At 42.1% G+C, this 12,065-nt stretch overlaps 1 protein-coding gene across 2 annotated transcripts; it reads left to right on the forward strand.

Annotated features, from left to right (window-relative positions):
- Positions 1 to 1,622: 1,622 nt before the first annotated feature.
- Positions 1,623 to 11,425, forward strand: fads6 (fatty acid desaturase 6). Of its 2 annotated transcripts, none has more exons than XM_085361643.1 (7): positions 1,623 to 1,793; positions 1,905 to 2,232; positions 5,136 to 5,302; positions 7,023 to 7,203; positions 7,379 to 7,566; positions 9,485 to 9,664; positions 9,856 to 11,425. In XM_085361643.1, the coding sequence occupies exons 2-7, from the start codon at positions 1,980 to 1,982 to the stop codon at positions 10,003 to 10,005; spliced, it is 1,119 nt and encodes a 372-aa protein (XP_085217769.1). In that variant the 5' UTR covers positions 1,623 to 1,793; positions 1,905 to 1,979; the 3' UTR covers positions 10,006 to 11,425. The 2 variants fall into 2 exon arrangements, with proteins under 2 accessions (XP_085217769.1, XP_085217770.1); XM_085361644.1 differs by having other exon boundaries at positions 1,911 to 2,232.
- The last annotated feature ends 640 nt before the right edge of the window (positions 11,426 to 12,065 follow it).

Consider the following 12,065-nt stretch of genomic DNA (forward strand, 5'->3'; position numbering starts at 1 on the left):
TTTCAGCATCTTGTGGCCATTTCTTGCACTCTGTAGTCATTCTGTCTCGATGTGGGGATTTTGTTGCTTTTTAGATTTTTGCGTATGGTTTTCTGTTTGGATGGGTGGTTTAGTCCATATGAAAATGACGCATCAATTTGTATCCGATTTATCTCTTTGTGATTGTTTTGTATACCATTCGTGTCATTTTGGTCTCTTGGGACTGTTTTGCGGTACTTTATTATTGTTTTCTACTAATTCAGTTGTTTTCTGTCTCTATAAAGGCCGTTTGACTGTTGTTTAACCTCTATAGCATCTGTTTGTAGTTGTTATGACTCTTTTTGAAGATATTTTATCTCCTTGTTTTAGTCTCTCAATGGATGTTGGCATCTCCATGTAGTTTTATTCTGGGTTTGTGTAGCTGTTTTTTAAAACATCTCTATGGTTGTCTTATTTCCCTGTTTATCTGCCTTTTGTACCTACACAGTGTCTAATTGTTAAAACCGCAGAGACTACCTTACTGTCTCTGCAGTTTTATTTCTTTCCTCTATGTTCATTTTCTCACTTTCTAGATTTCTTAGTTTGTTTTATTATCTCTTTGTGTTTGTATCTTTTGTAACTACCTCTCATCTCTTTGCAGTTCGTTTCTGTGTATTTTTAGCTGTTTTTTGCTGCTTGGTTGCTGTTTTTCACCTTTTTGTGGGTGTTTTCTGTCTACAGGTTCAAGGTTCAAAGTTCTTTATTTGTCACATGCATAGTTATAAAAGTATAACACACCGTGAAGTGTAGCCTGACACGCTCCTCGACATGTGCAAAAATGGGGGGGGGGGGGGGGTAGAGGGGTAGAGGAAGAACTTTGAACCTTGAACCTGTAGACAGAAAACACCCACAAAAAGGTGAAAAACAGCAACCAAGCAGCAAAAAACAGCTAAAAATACACAGAAACGAACTGCAAAGAGATGAGAGGTAGTTACAAAAGATACAAACACAAAGAGATAATAAAACAAACTAAGAAATCTAGAAAGTGAGAAAATGAACATAGAGGAAAGAAATAAAACTGCAGAGACAGTAAGGTAGTCTCTGCGGTTTTAACAATTAGACACTGTGTAGGTACAAAAGGCAGATAAACAGGGAAATAAGACAACCATATATATATATATATATATATATATATATATGTGGGAGGATGTGTGTGAAGCTGTCAGGCGGCCTGGTGCTCTTCTGTTCCTCTCTCTTAAAAATTACTCACTCTGTATCTTTTAAAGAGCACACTGCAGTCAGCGTGGCCTCTCTCCAGAGGACAAAGAGGCGCTGACACCAGATATATGTATATAACTCACTACTGACTACTCTCACCTTTACCAACACTTAAACTAGCCAAGGAAATTTTCGCACATCAGCATCTTCTCCTTTTCATTCTGAACATTCGCCCCCTCTCTGCTGTGGAGAAACAACTGAACGGCCCCTGTTAATCAGCCCTCCTTTCTCACTCTGCTTTCCCAGGACATTTGCCAAGATTACGGGGATGGGAGGGGAGGAGGGAAAGGAGCTAACACAAAGAGAGAGAGGAACAGAGCAGGGGGTGAGCGACATGCAGAATATATGAGAAACCAGAGATGAGCAAGAGTTGACTGTGAGGTAAGCAGCCGCAGCAGTTTTGAGTTGCTGCGCGTGTGAGGAGGATTTTTGGATCCATCCCATCGCAGGCCAACCTTACATCTTTGGGCAGTGGGACAAGAAATTCCTCTGCTGCTGGACTGCCCAAGGAGTCAGCTGACAGGGTGGAACAAGAAGAAAGGAATGAGGAGGAGGAGGTAGGAAAGGAGGGCCCGCAATGCTCTTGAAGCAGCAGGAAGGGGGCTGGGCTTCTCTGACAATACACACTGTTGAAATGCTAACTTTGACCTGTGTACTGTGTGCTCAAGCTGCAGGGTTTATCAGCAGCCGCTCACAGGATGACACAACCTGCATGGTGACTTTACTCTAGGCCAGTGATCAGGATGCAGAGCGTACAAGATGAGCGGAGGGATGAGAGGGAAAGAGGAGGAGGAAGAGGTGATGAAGAGATGTTAATCAAGACGAGAGGGGACCCAAAGATTAAGAATGGAGGCGCAGGAGCTGAAGAGGTGGAGGAGTCTCTCATGATGGAGCTGACGAGGCTGGTTCAGAAGGTGGTGAAGGAGAGCAGCTGGTGGGAGAGGAGGGGGGTCGATTGCAGTATCCTGGCAGCAGCGTTCCTCTGTCTGCCACCTGGTGAGGCACAACGTCATAGATGTGATTGCACCTGCATAGATGAGTTATTGTTTTGGAGGGTTTTATCATTTAAGAGACAATTATTTGTGTCAGTTTGTGTTTCTGTAATCGACTCAACCAGAAGCTCAAAGTCTGGGAGGCCTCTCTTACTGCAAACTTAGTAAATAAAAGATGGCCATAGCAGCTGTGATGTCACCGACTGGTTTGTAAAGTTTCACATTAAACCCTCAAATTGGGCAGTTTAGCTATGCTGGAATTTGTTTGTTTGTTTGTTTTAGAGAGCAGAAGTGCTAAGTTTTCATTTTACCTGGTTAGCAAAGTGCGCTCACACAGACAGAGATACAGAGATAGTATTTTAACACACAATTAAAATACTATAAGTTTGCTCACCCAACCTCAAGGGAAGAATTTTTGACTTTCTCTTATGGCTTGCTCTCTGACAATGCAAGGCGTAACATTAGCCGTGTATAGTAATTGTACTGAAAATGCTCCAAAAGGAACCAATAGAACAAACAAAGTAGCTTAGAGGTTCTATTTTTTGACTTTAATGAGAGGGGGTGGAGCCTAGCAGACAGCTAGCAGCTACATTCACCTGTACGGGGATGTAGGCCTGCTACAAACTTAGTGTAAACAAAAACACGTAACTTTTTTATAGATCAGCCTGTAAACATGTTGAACATTTTAACTGTGGGGCGTTTGTGGAGCCGGCCTCAAGTGGACATTACAGGTACTGCAGTTTTGGGGACACTTCTGTGTTGCTTTAACATTTTAGTCCTGGACGTTGCTGCTTGTGTTTTACTTGGTTAACTTTTTTTTGACAACTTCCCTAAACAATGCTGGCTCTGAGGACCAAATCTGGTGTTTTGCAGTCTTCCTGCTTTCAAGTCTGCGATAAACATCGGATAAAGTTTTTGAAGCTTTACCTAAAAATTCATCTGTCATATTTTGACATAAAGAAGGAAAAAACAGACTAGATAAATTTTAATAATAGTGGGAAATGATTCCTCCAAAGTTGGGAGAACAGTGCACCATCATAATAATAAAGTTCAGGTGTTTTGCTTAATTTTGTCTGTTTGAAAGTCATAGTTTTGAAAAGACTGGTCATAAAATAGCAGCAAACAGACGTAAATCACAAAAGTCACAGTGATATCATGATGACTCAATATTTACAACTAAAACTGTCTCATTAGTTAATTTTTTATTTTCCAGAAATACACAGCGTAGCGTTTTCTCACCGTCACCCCTCAGTCTGGCTTTGCACATTCATGGAGTCTCATTTTATGTGGGTCACTGGTGGTCAGCTACTGACCTCATTTTGGACTGCTGTCTATTGTGACTCACGTCACTTGATCATTGGATCTGACAGCTTTAAGGTTCAGGCTTGATTCCAGACTCTTAGACGTAGCAGTAATTACCACGGATTAGTTCTGCAGCAGCAGCAGCAGGTCTTTGTAACTGCTTTTTTGTGAGTTTTACCTAAAATATAAATCATGGCCAGTATAATTCATATGTCGAAATGATTCAGAAGTAGATGTAGTTGCAGAATGAGGCGGACGGGTTTTCTGTCACTGTGTAGCACCGAGCTCGTGACTTATCACCTCGAAATAGGCTGCTTTGAAATAGGAGGTGCGTCATATTAGCAGTTTTACTGGGTTAAAAAGGGAATGTGTCACCTAAACTCTGCTGTCAAAGGCAGCCAGAGAAGTATCAGCAGCTACAATGTCTCATGTGTCTAATTAGATGTAATCCATCCATGCTGTTAACATTTGTGACAAAAACAGAACTGACTTTGATTAGTGGATTTAAAGCTTCGTCTCATGTTCATCATCAGCCTGCTTCTACTGTACGCAGACACTAAACTATAGTAAACAGTACACAGTGACAGTGGAAGGAAGCCAGTGTGGTAACAGTGTCCGCCTCCAGACTGTCATCCTTTCACCTGAGCTTCCTGCCCATCATGCTGGCTTCACATTACATAGTTTGACTCATGGTAAATGTAAGCATTTATTCTGATTGCTTTTCATTTCCAGTTCTTGCAAAGGTTTACTCTGATCATGTGACTCATCACTTGAGCCTTGACAGAGCAGGGAATAGTGAGCATGTTCTATTTAAAAAGGGTCTCAGGTGCTCTGCCAGCAAAGAAGGTATAAATTAGAATGTAATCTAACAGGCAGGTATCAAATTTATGTTTTAGTGATTCGACTCTGAGGGAGCTGGATCAGCAAGTGGGGGAATAGGTGGAGAGCAGGCAGGCAGGTGGAGTCCTGGTAAGCAGTTCCTCTGATTGCTGAGGTGGTGCAAAAAGGTAGACAAACAGGGTTCGGATGAAGTTTCCAAGTGAACCACAAAACACAGATTTTACAAAGGCGGCCTGAATGTCACTACGCAGACAGAGATGGTGCTGTGACACCGCCTGTCCTTGATATACTCCTGATGACTTCACTGCAAACAGGTGCAGCAGGGACTCACACCCAGAGGCTCTGCCCCAGGGTGGAAAAACCCAACAAAGCCAGGCCGTCAACCCCACCTGAGAATAATGAAACCCAAACCAGTCATGCTGAACCGTAACAGGCAGCAAGGAAAATTTTAGAATCACAATTTATTATTGGTTACCTGTCCTGCTTTATTCAACAATGAAAACACAAAAGTAAATCTTTAAATAGTCGTCTGATGTCTTCCTGTTCATGGTGGCTATGAGAATGTTTGCTCACTGCAAACACTTATTGGCACTGAGCCTCAGCTGTCTGCTATCAAAGGCTGAAAGAATGTGTGTGAGCGATAACAGTAGATGTATACAGTCAATGCAGCAGTAATGCAGTGTGTGTCCTGCTGCCAGTCTAAGGTTAAAGAGTCAGCATCTTTAGGATCTGTAGCATCTTTATTCCCTGCGTTCTGTCTTGCAGCCTTCCTGCTGCTGGGCTCCTCGAGGCTTCTGGGGTTTTCTGCGGGCGTCCTGCTGATGGGCGTGGCTCACGCTGTCATCACCGTCAAGGGGACACATCTGGCGAGCCATGGGGCGCTGAGCGAGTCGCAGGCCTGGGGAAGGTTCTGGGCCGTCTTTTTCATCGAGGTGAGATGTGCAGAAATAGACTTGAAAGGCTGTCATTAAGTACCTGCGGGCAAAGCTTCTGTATTCTCACACGCAGCTCTGTAGCTGTGTGCTTAGAGCAGCAGTTGGACATTTTGGGACATTTGTTTTTTCCCTGCTGAGGGTCATTATCATGAATATGAAGCTACAGCTGCTGTCTTGTACTGCACCGGGCTCCCAGTATAAGATAATGGATTATTTTAAATTGTGAATCATGCAAATCTACTCTAGTAGAATCTAAGAACAAATACAGTTGTGGGAAATAATGAATTGACAACAACCAAAGATCCATAAAAACATGTTTTTAATTGATTTGCATGTCATCGAACGACGCAAGTATTTGATCTCAGAGCAAAACATGACTTAGTACTTGGTGAAGACACCTTTGTTGATGCTGGTCACCAGGTTTGTGCACATCTCAGGAGGGATTTTAGCCCACTGATGTGGGCTAAATGAAACTGTGTGAATCCCTCTTGGCTGCCGCCTGTCATCTTGAAGCTTCAGCTCCCTCTGCAGATCCCTCTCTACCCTTAGCAGAAAAACAGCCCTAAAGCATAATGTTTCCACCTGATCCAACACATTTCTCATGATCATCCTCACCCCATGAGCAGCAACTGTTACCTCCTCACCAAGCTTCTTGCTGATGGTCTTGTCGGCCATTGCACCCTTGTCCAGCTCTACAATCTTGTCTGTCTCTCTATTAAACATGAAACTACCATAAGAACTAGAGACTCTTCATCTCTTGATAAGTGAAATTCAGAAGTAGATCAAATAATAATTTCTCTTACTGTATGTAGAGCTAGAAATGAGAAGAAAACATCACCACTTAATTTCTAAGTGATTGTATTATTCCAAGAAACTATGTAACAGTAAATAGTTGCATCATTTTAAATGGATACAGCTCTGAATCACACCCTCCTCATTTGGTGATTTGCTCACAGTTTCATCAGATTAGGATTTCATGACTCTGTTTTTCCAGGACTTTTATGGCTGGATGAGTGTAACGATATACACACTGAGCTGATAGCAGCGCTCTGATTTCACCAGAGCTGCCAAAACCTTCATGTATATGCTGTTCATTCTGAAGAGCCTCTGTGAAATTCATTAAAAAACGCAAATGGTTTTCTTTACACATTCTAAAAACATTGAACATAAATGGTTCACTAATCTTTGCAGCGCGTTGTTTCAGCCTCTGAGTGCCTATGCAGCAGTGTCCCGCCAATATCCTCCCCGTCTGGTGTGTATTTCAGTGCACTCTTCATCTCCACATGGACACAGACCTTGTTTTATTTAGGATTTAGCGGGTTAGCCATCACTGATCGCAGGAAACACCACAGGTGTAATTAAATAAGCAACAGACTGACAAAATATTCCAATTTTTCTTAACAATATTGGAGCACAAATGTCTTGGACCTCCTGTGTTAGGCACACAAAGCATGTTTATTCCTTCAACCCCAAAGGTTACAACCTGCTATAAACAGCAATGTCTGCAAGAGTGAATGAAGCAATGCGCATTATAAGTGATATGATTAAGAAGCTTTAATGACCTTTGGTTGATTATTAATTGCTAAGAATATCCAAATCTCTTCTGACCATTGTCCTTTCCAGCTGTTAGCGGAGCTTGATAATGTTCATTGACTGTTTCATGTGCTCCATCATTGCTGGTTTATTGAACACCTCCACTTGTTCTTCATCCCCTCAGATCTGTGGCTCATTCTCGGCACGAGCCGGGATTCAGGGCCACATTAAGATGCATCACGCTCACACTAATGTCATTGGACTGGGTGACTCCAGCGTGTGGAAGGTGCCCTTCCTACCTCGCATTATCTACCTGTTCATAGCCCCCCTGGCCGTGCCGATCATCACTCCGCTTGTTGCGCTCGGTAAGAGGAGCCAGAGGACCAAAGACGAGCCGTGTTTGCTTCAAGGTTAAATGTGAAACTCAGCATAAAGTTGAGACACTTTTTAAACCTTGTGATCCTCCTCGAGTCTCTGTCTTACTTGTCTGTGTCACTGCAGTGCGAGTTTACTCTCATGCACACTCTCATGGTTTTGCAGCTCAGCTCAAAGGACAATCTTTGGCCCACATCCTTAGGACCATCCTGATGGTAACCCTGGGCCTGTATTCACAGTACTGGCTGCTCATCAATGTCTCCGGGTTCACGTCGCCTTACGGAGCATTGCTGTGTATGCTCGTGTGCAGGGCGATGTTCTCTGTGCCGTATATCCACGTCAACATCTTCCAGGTGAGAACACGGTATCTGTAGCTGAGAATTCAGCCTGCTGACACCTATAAGACACAGTTACAGTGAATTTTGTTTGTGACGTCTTGTATTTCATATTCAGCTCAAAATGATGTCATTTTGTAGCTAAAATATTCAGATAGCTGTGAAGCTCTGATGTATGTAGTTTTAATTGGATTATGTTGGTGTCCAATTAGTTTCCAACTAGTTTTATATAAAATTTTCATGTCTTTGAACAGTGAGAGAGCAGTAAGATGACAGATATTAAAATAAGCGCCAAGCTTTTAATGATCCTCCTTCTGAATATCAAGATCAGTAAAAATGACTCAAAGTGGCTGACTGGGACCATAATCTCATCAAGAAAATGTCTAAGCGATTTCCCCCTGCAGGAAAAAAGTGTATTCCTCATCTGGGTGTCAAGAATGCCCTTGTGACTGCTTTCACAGCATATTGCTGTGCTGATCATTTGAATTGAAGTGACACTCTGCCAGTAATCTCTGTGCCGTAGCTAAACTGTGAGAACAACCTAAAAATGCAGGTTTTCCTTCAAAGTAAAAGTTGTGCCTTTTGAAACGGTTCACTGAGGTGCAGCTTTTACTTTTTCAAGATTTGCCACCACTGGAATACCAGCAATACCACTTCATCCAGCAACAACCAGCCTCCAGGAACTGCTGCCACACAAACGATGACCCTGTCGTGCCCAATATGTAGTAAAACTCTTGAAAAATGTGCGTTTGAGAAACCTCGCTAGTGTCGAATATTGCTGCCTAGTGGTCATTAAAAAGAAAGCACACACGTCTGTTACCCAGGTTTTGTTAATGGCATTTCAGATGTTCCTACTTCCAGTTAGATTCTGGATTTGTAACATAACTGATAGAAGCACTAGATCCAAAATAAAACAAGAATTATGCTTTATTTTAATTTTATTTTTTTAAATAGTGTTTTTAAATGGCCACATCTTAGAGAACTTTAGATGATTATGAATAGATACATGTATCTCATCAGTATCCATTAATCGCCACACCACATACCTTTATACTCTTTGATCTTGAATTGGGGAAAACATAAGTAATTTATGCACATGTATTCGTCACTTCTCACAGATTTATGTGCTCGGTTCATGTGAAATGATCATAAGGGTGTTTTTTGTAACAGGGTCTTTTGAGGAGCTTGAATGCAGCATTGTGTTCTCAGAGCAGGCAGTGAACTAAAGGGATAAAAAGAAACAATTCATGCATGATTTTCCCAGATGGATGCCTGCAGGTCATTGTGTATTGTTCGGATCAAAGCGTGTGAAGGTGGATTAGAAAACACAGGTTCTTGAAGAGAAGTCAGCAGTGTACCAGTGGAAAGTGTTTGTTCTTGCTGGGGGGTTCGGATCAAAAATCTGTCCTCCCAGCTCTCCTGGGGTTTTGCTGGCCGACGTCCAACACTAACCTCCACCCCACCCCCACCCTGCTGAACTCCATGATCTCTGTCTGACGATAATCTTTGAGACTACACAGAAATTACACTAAACACTTTGTGTTGTAATACAAAGAATCTGAGCTTAATTTAAATATCTTTTAGTGTTCCCTAACCATCACACCCCTGCCAGCAGTCTGAAATGCTGGTAGGGTCGTGTGCATGGATCGACGCTTTGTGTTGTTCGTACCAAATTCGAGCCCTAAATATCGCAGCAGAAATCGAGACTCATGAGACCAGTGTTGGGAAGCTTGTGTGAATTGCAGCTTCAGTTTCCTGTTCTTAGCTGACATGTCTCCGTGCCTAAATTTCAATTCAATTACAATTCCAGGTCTTTTATTACTGACGAAAAAGAACTTTGGATTGACCCGTAGTTAAACAGGTGTACCTATTAACATGGCTGGCAAGAGTACAATAGGCCACATAACTTGTGATGCCAAACTGTTTCTAATTGCAGCATATCGGTCTGCCGATGTTTTCTCCAACTCGTCGACCAAAGAGGATTCACCAGATGACCCACGGAGTCCTGAACCTGCCGCGAAACCCTCTGCTGGACCGGATCTTTGGACACTCGCTAATCAACTGTCACGTGGAGCACCATCTCTTCCCCTTTCTGTCAGACAACATGTGTTTAAAGGTGGGACATCACAGATGAATATATTTACCTGCTTGTTGCAGAACTGTTGGATTCTTCTGCAGAGCAAAGGGCACAAACAAAACGAGAGCACACAGTTTAAAAAGTGACCATCACAGAACTTTGGATAATTATTAAATTGCTAAATGTATTTACGTATTTCCCACTATGGTTACTTTGTTCCTCTTGTGCAGGTGAAACCTGTTGTGTCCAAATACCTGACTGAAAAGCAGCTGCCATATCAGGAGGACACCTACTCGTCCCGCCTGCACCTGTTCTTCCACAAATACCAGGAACTGATGGTGTTTGCCCCACCCATCACAGAGCTGGTGGGGGTGCAGTGACAGAGGGAGGGCGAGCAGAAGAAAAAACCTGTTCGGACTAATGACCTCAGCCGCTCAAAAGCACAAGTATTTCTGCTGCCGCAGTTTGAACCTCTAACACACGGAATAGGACCTGAATCGATGCGCAGTTTCTAATCTTAGGAAATTAACCCCACGTCTTAACGATCATATCAACTGAATGAATATCCTACACCTTTAGAGCTCATTTAACACAAAGAAGAATCAAACACTGGCCTGACTGTAGACACTGGGAGCTGAATTAAACAAAGCTGTGCAGCTGACCTGGGGCCTGCCTCATGAATAAATACAACAAAGTGAGCATTGTGTGAAGAAATTGTAGAGTCCTGCTTTGAAAATCTGAGACAACCCGAGCACTTTGGCTAGAAATAACCCCAAAATAAGAATGTTTCCAAAAGTAGAATAGAGGACAATACTACTTTTGGGAACATCAATGGAGGGGTGACGACCATTTGTGTTTTTAAAAAAAGATGTGACAAGAAATAACATAAAATGTTTAAACTGAGGTTTAATCTGCACCACATTTACTCTAATATTTAGGCTATTTAACCAAGTGTGCAGCTCCTTGCTGTAAAAGAGACCCCAAGAGGAGCAGAAGCAAAAAAAAGTCATGAAAATACAACCAGTTTAATAAAACCACAAAAAACTGATGACCACGTACTCAGGGTGGAGGTGTGGTCTGATACTGTGGGAAATGTCTTTGTGTGCAACAGGATGACAGAGTCAGAACGAAATCATTGACAGATTACTGCAAACATCTCTTATCTCTTAGTACTTTCACTGGTACACTTCTGTTAGGTGTAAAGGAGACAGGTGTAATTACGTTGCATTTGGGTGCAGTGGCCTCGGACAAATAAATCAAGACTTTTTGTCAAATCTGTAAAGAGCGTTCAGCAGAAACTGTTGAATAAGTTTCTTTTTACCTACAGGACATCAGTGAATTCAACCCAGGCTGTTCAGAAATGGTGCTTAAACCCGTAAAGTTTTGCTCACAGAGCACTTGACCCGACACTGCAGGGAAATCTGAACTTGATAAGCTAACTTAGCCAGGGGAGGAATTCATTCATAATAATCTGCATCATGAGGCAGGCCTCTGATCTCATCCACTGACCGATGGCAGAAGTAATGACAATGATTATTTTTGGTTTTTCTTTTTTTAAAAAAAAAGCATCTGTAGCTCCTGGACTTGAGGTCAGGGATGTAATTGTGTGTGTGTGCGTGCGTGCGTGTGCGTGCGTGTGTTTCACATAATAAATTCTAACATGAAGTTACTGAAATAAAAATCATGCTATTGCTTTTTATTCCTGTAAACGAATGAGCTGCCTGTCACCCCTGCTGTCGCTCTCCTGTTTAACACTTGGGCTGTAAATGGGGTGAAAATGTGACTTAAAAATGGACGAATAAAGGCTTTGTTTCATACTCTGACACAGAGAATACCTTAAGCAACTGTTTGAGACACTTAAAGTGTAGCAGAAGCAATCAGCCAGCCCAATATTCAGTTTTAGTAAACTCTTAAAAAATGTGCATTTATTCAGAGATACTCTGGAACATGTTTTATTTCTGCGCTTTGATTATAAGGTAAGCATTTGCAGGTAACTGAAAAGGATTTTATTCAAAGCAGCGTTCGGGAAAGCCCGGAACTTTATGACTGCTAACAGAGATGTGGGACATCCCAGAGTGCTGCCCCTCAGAAGAGAAGCTGATACATGAGTACACAGAACAACAGAAATCCATTAGTGCAATAAATAAAACATTATCTGTCGAAGAAGGAAAAAGAAAGGAGAAAGAGGGCACACAGCTGTAATAATACAGCCCTGTTAAAAGGCTTATTTATTGTAGCTGAGGCTTCCCCGAGCGACTATAGAGTGCTTTTTTTTATTAGGTAGATACCGAGCTGGTAAAAGGGATCTTAAGATATCCAGATTTCAGAGGTTACTCAAAAGCAAATATACAAAGATGAGTTTGTAGCTGCTTCTTAAAGGCCACCTCAAAATCCATGCATTCTCCAAGTCAGAGTGTGGGGATGCTGTTCCATCGTGTTA

Source organism: Diplotaxodon limnothrissa, linkage group LG8 (genome assembly GCF_057381915.1).
Source record: "Diplotaxodon limnothrissa isolate DT_005_m linkage group LG8, D_limnothrissa_male_GT1.1, whole genome shotgun sequence".
Taxonomy (NCBI): domain Eukaryota; kingdom Metazoa; phylum Chordata; class Actinopteri; order Cichliformes; family Cichlidae; genus Diplotaxodon; species Diplotaxodon limnothrissa.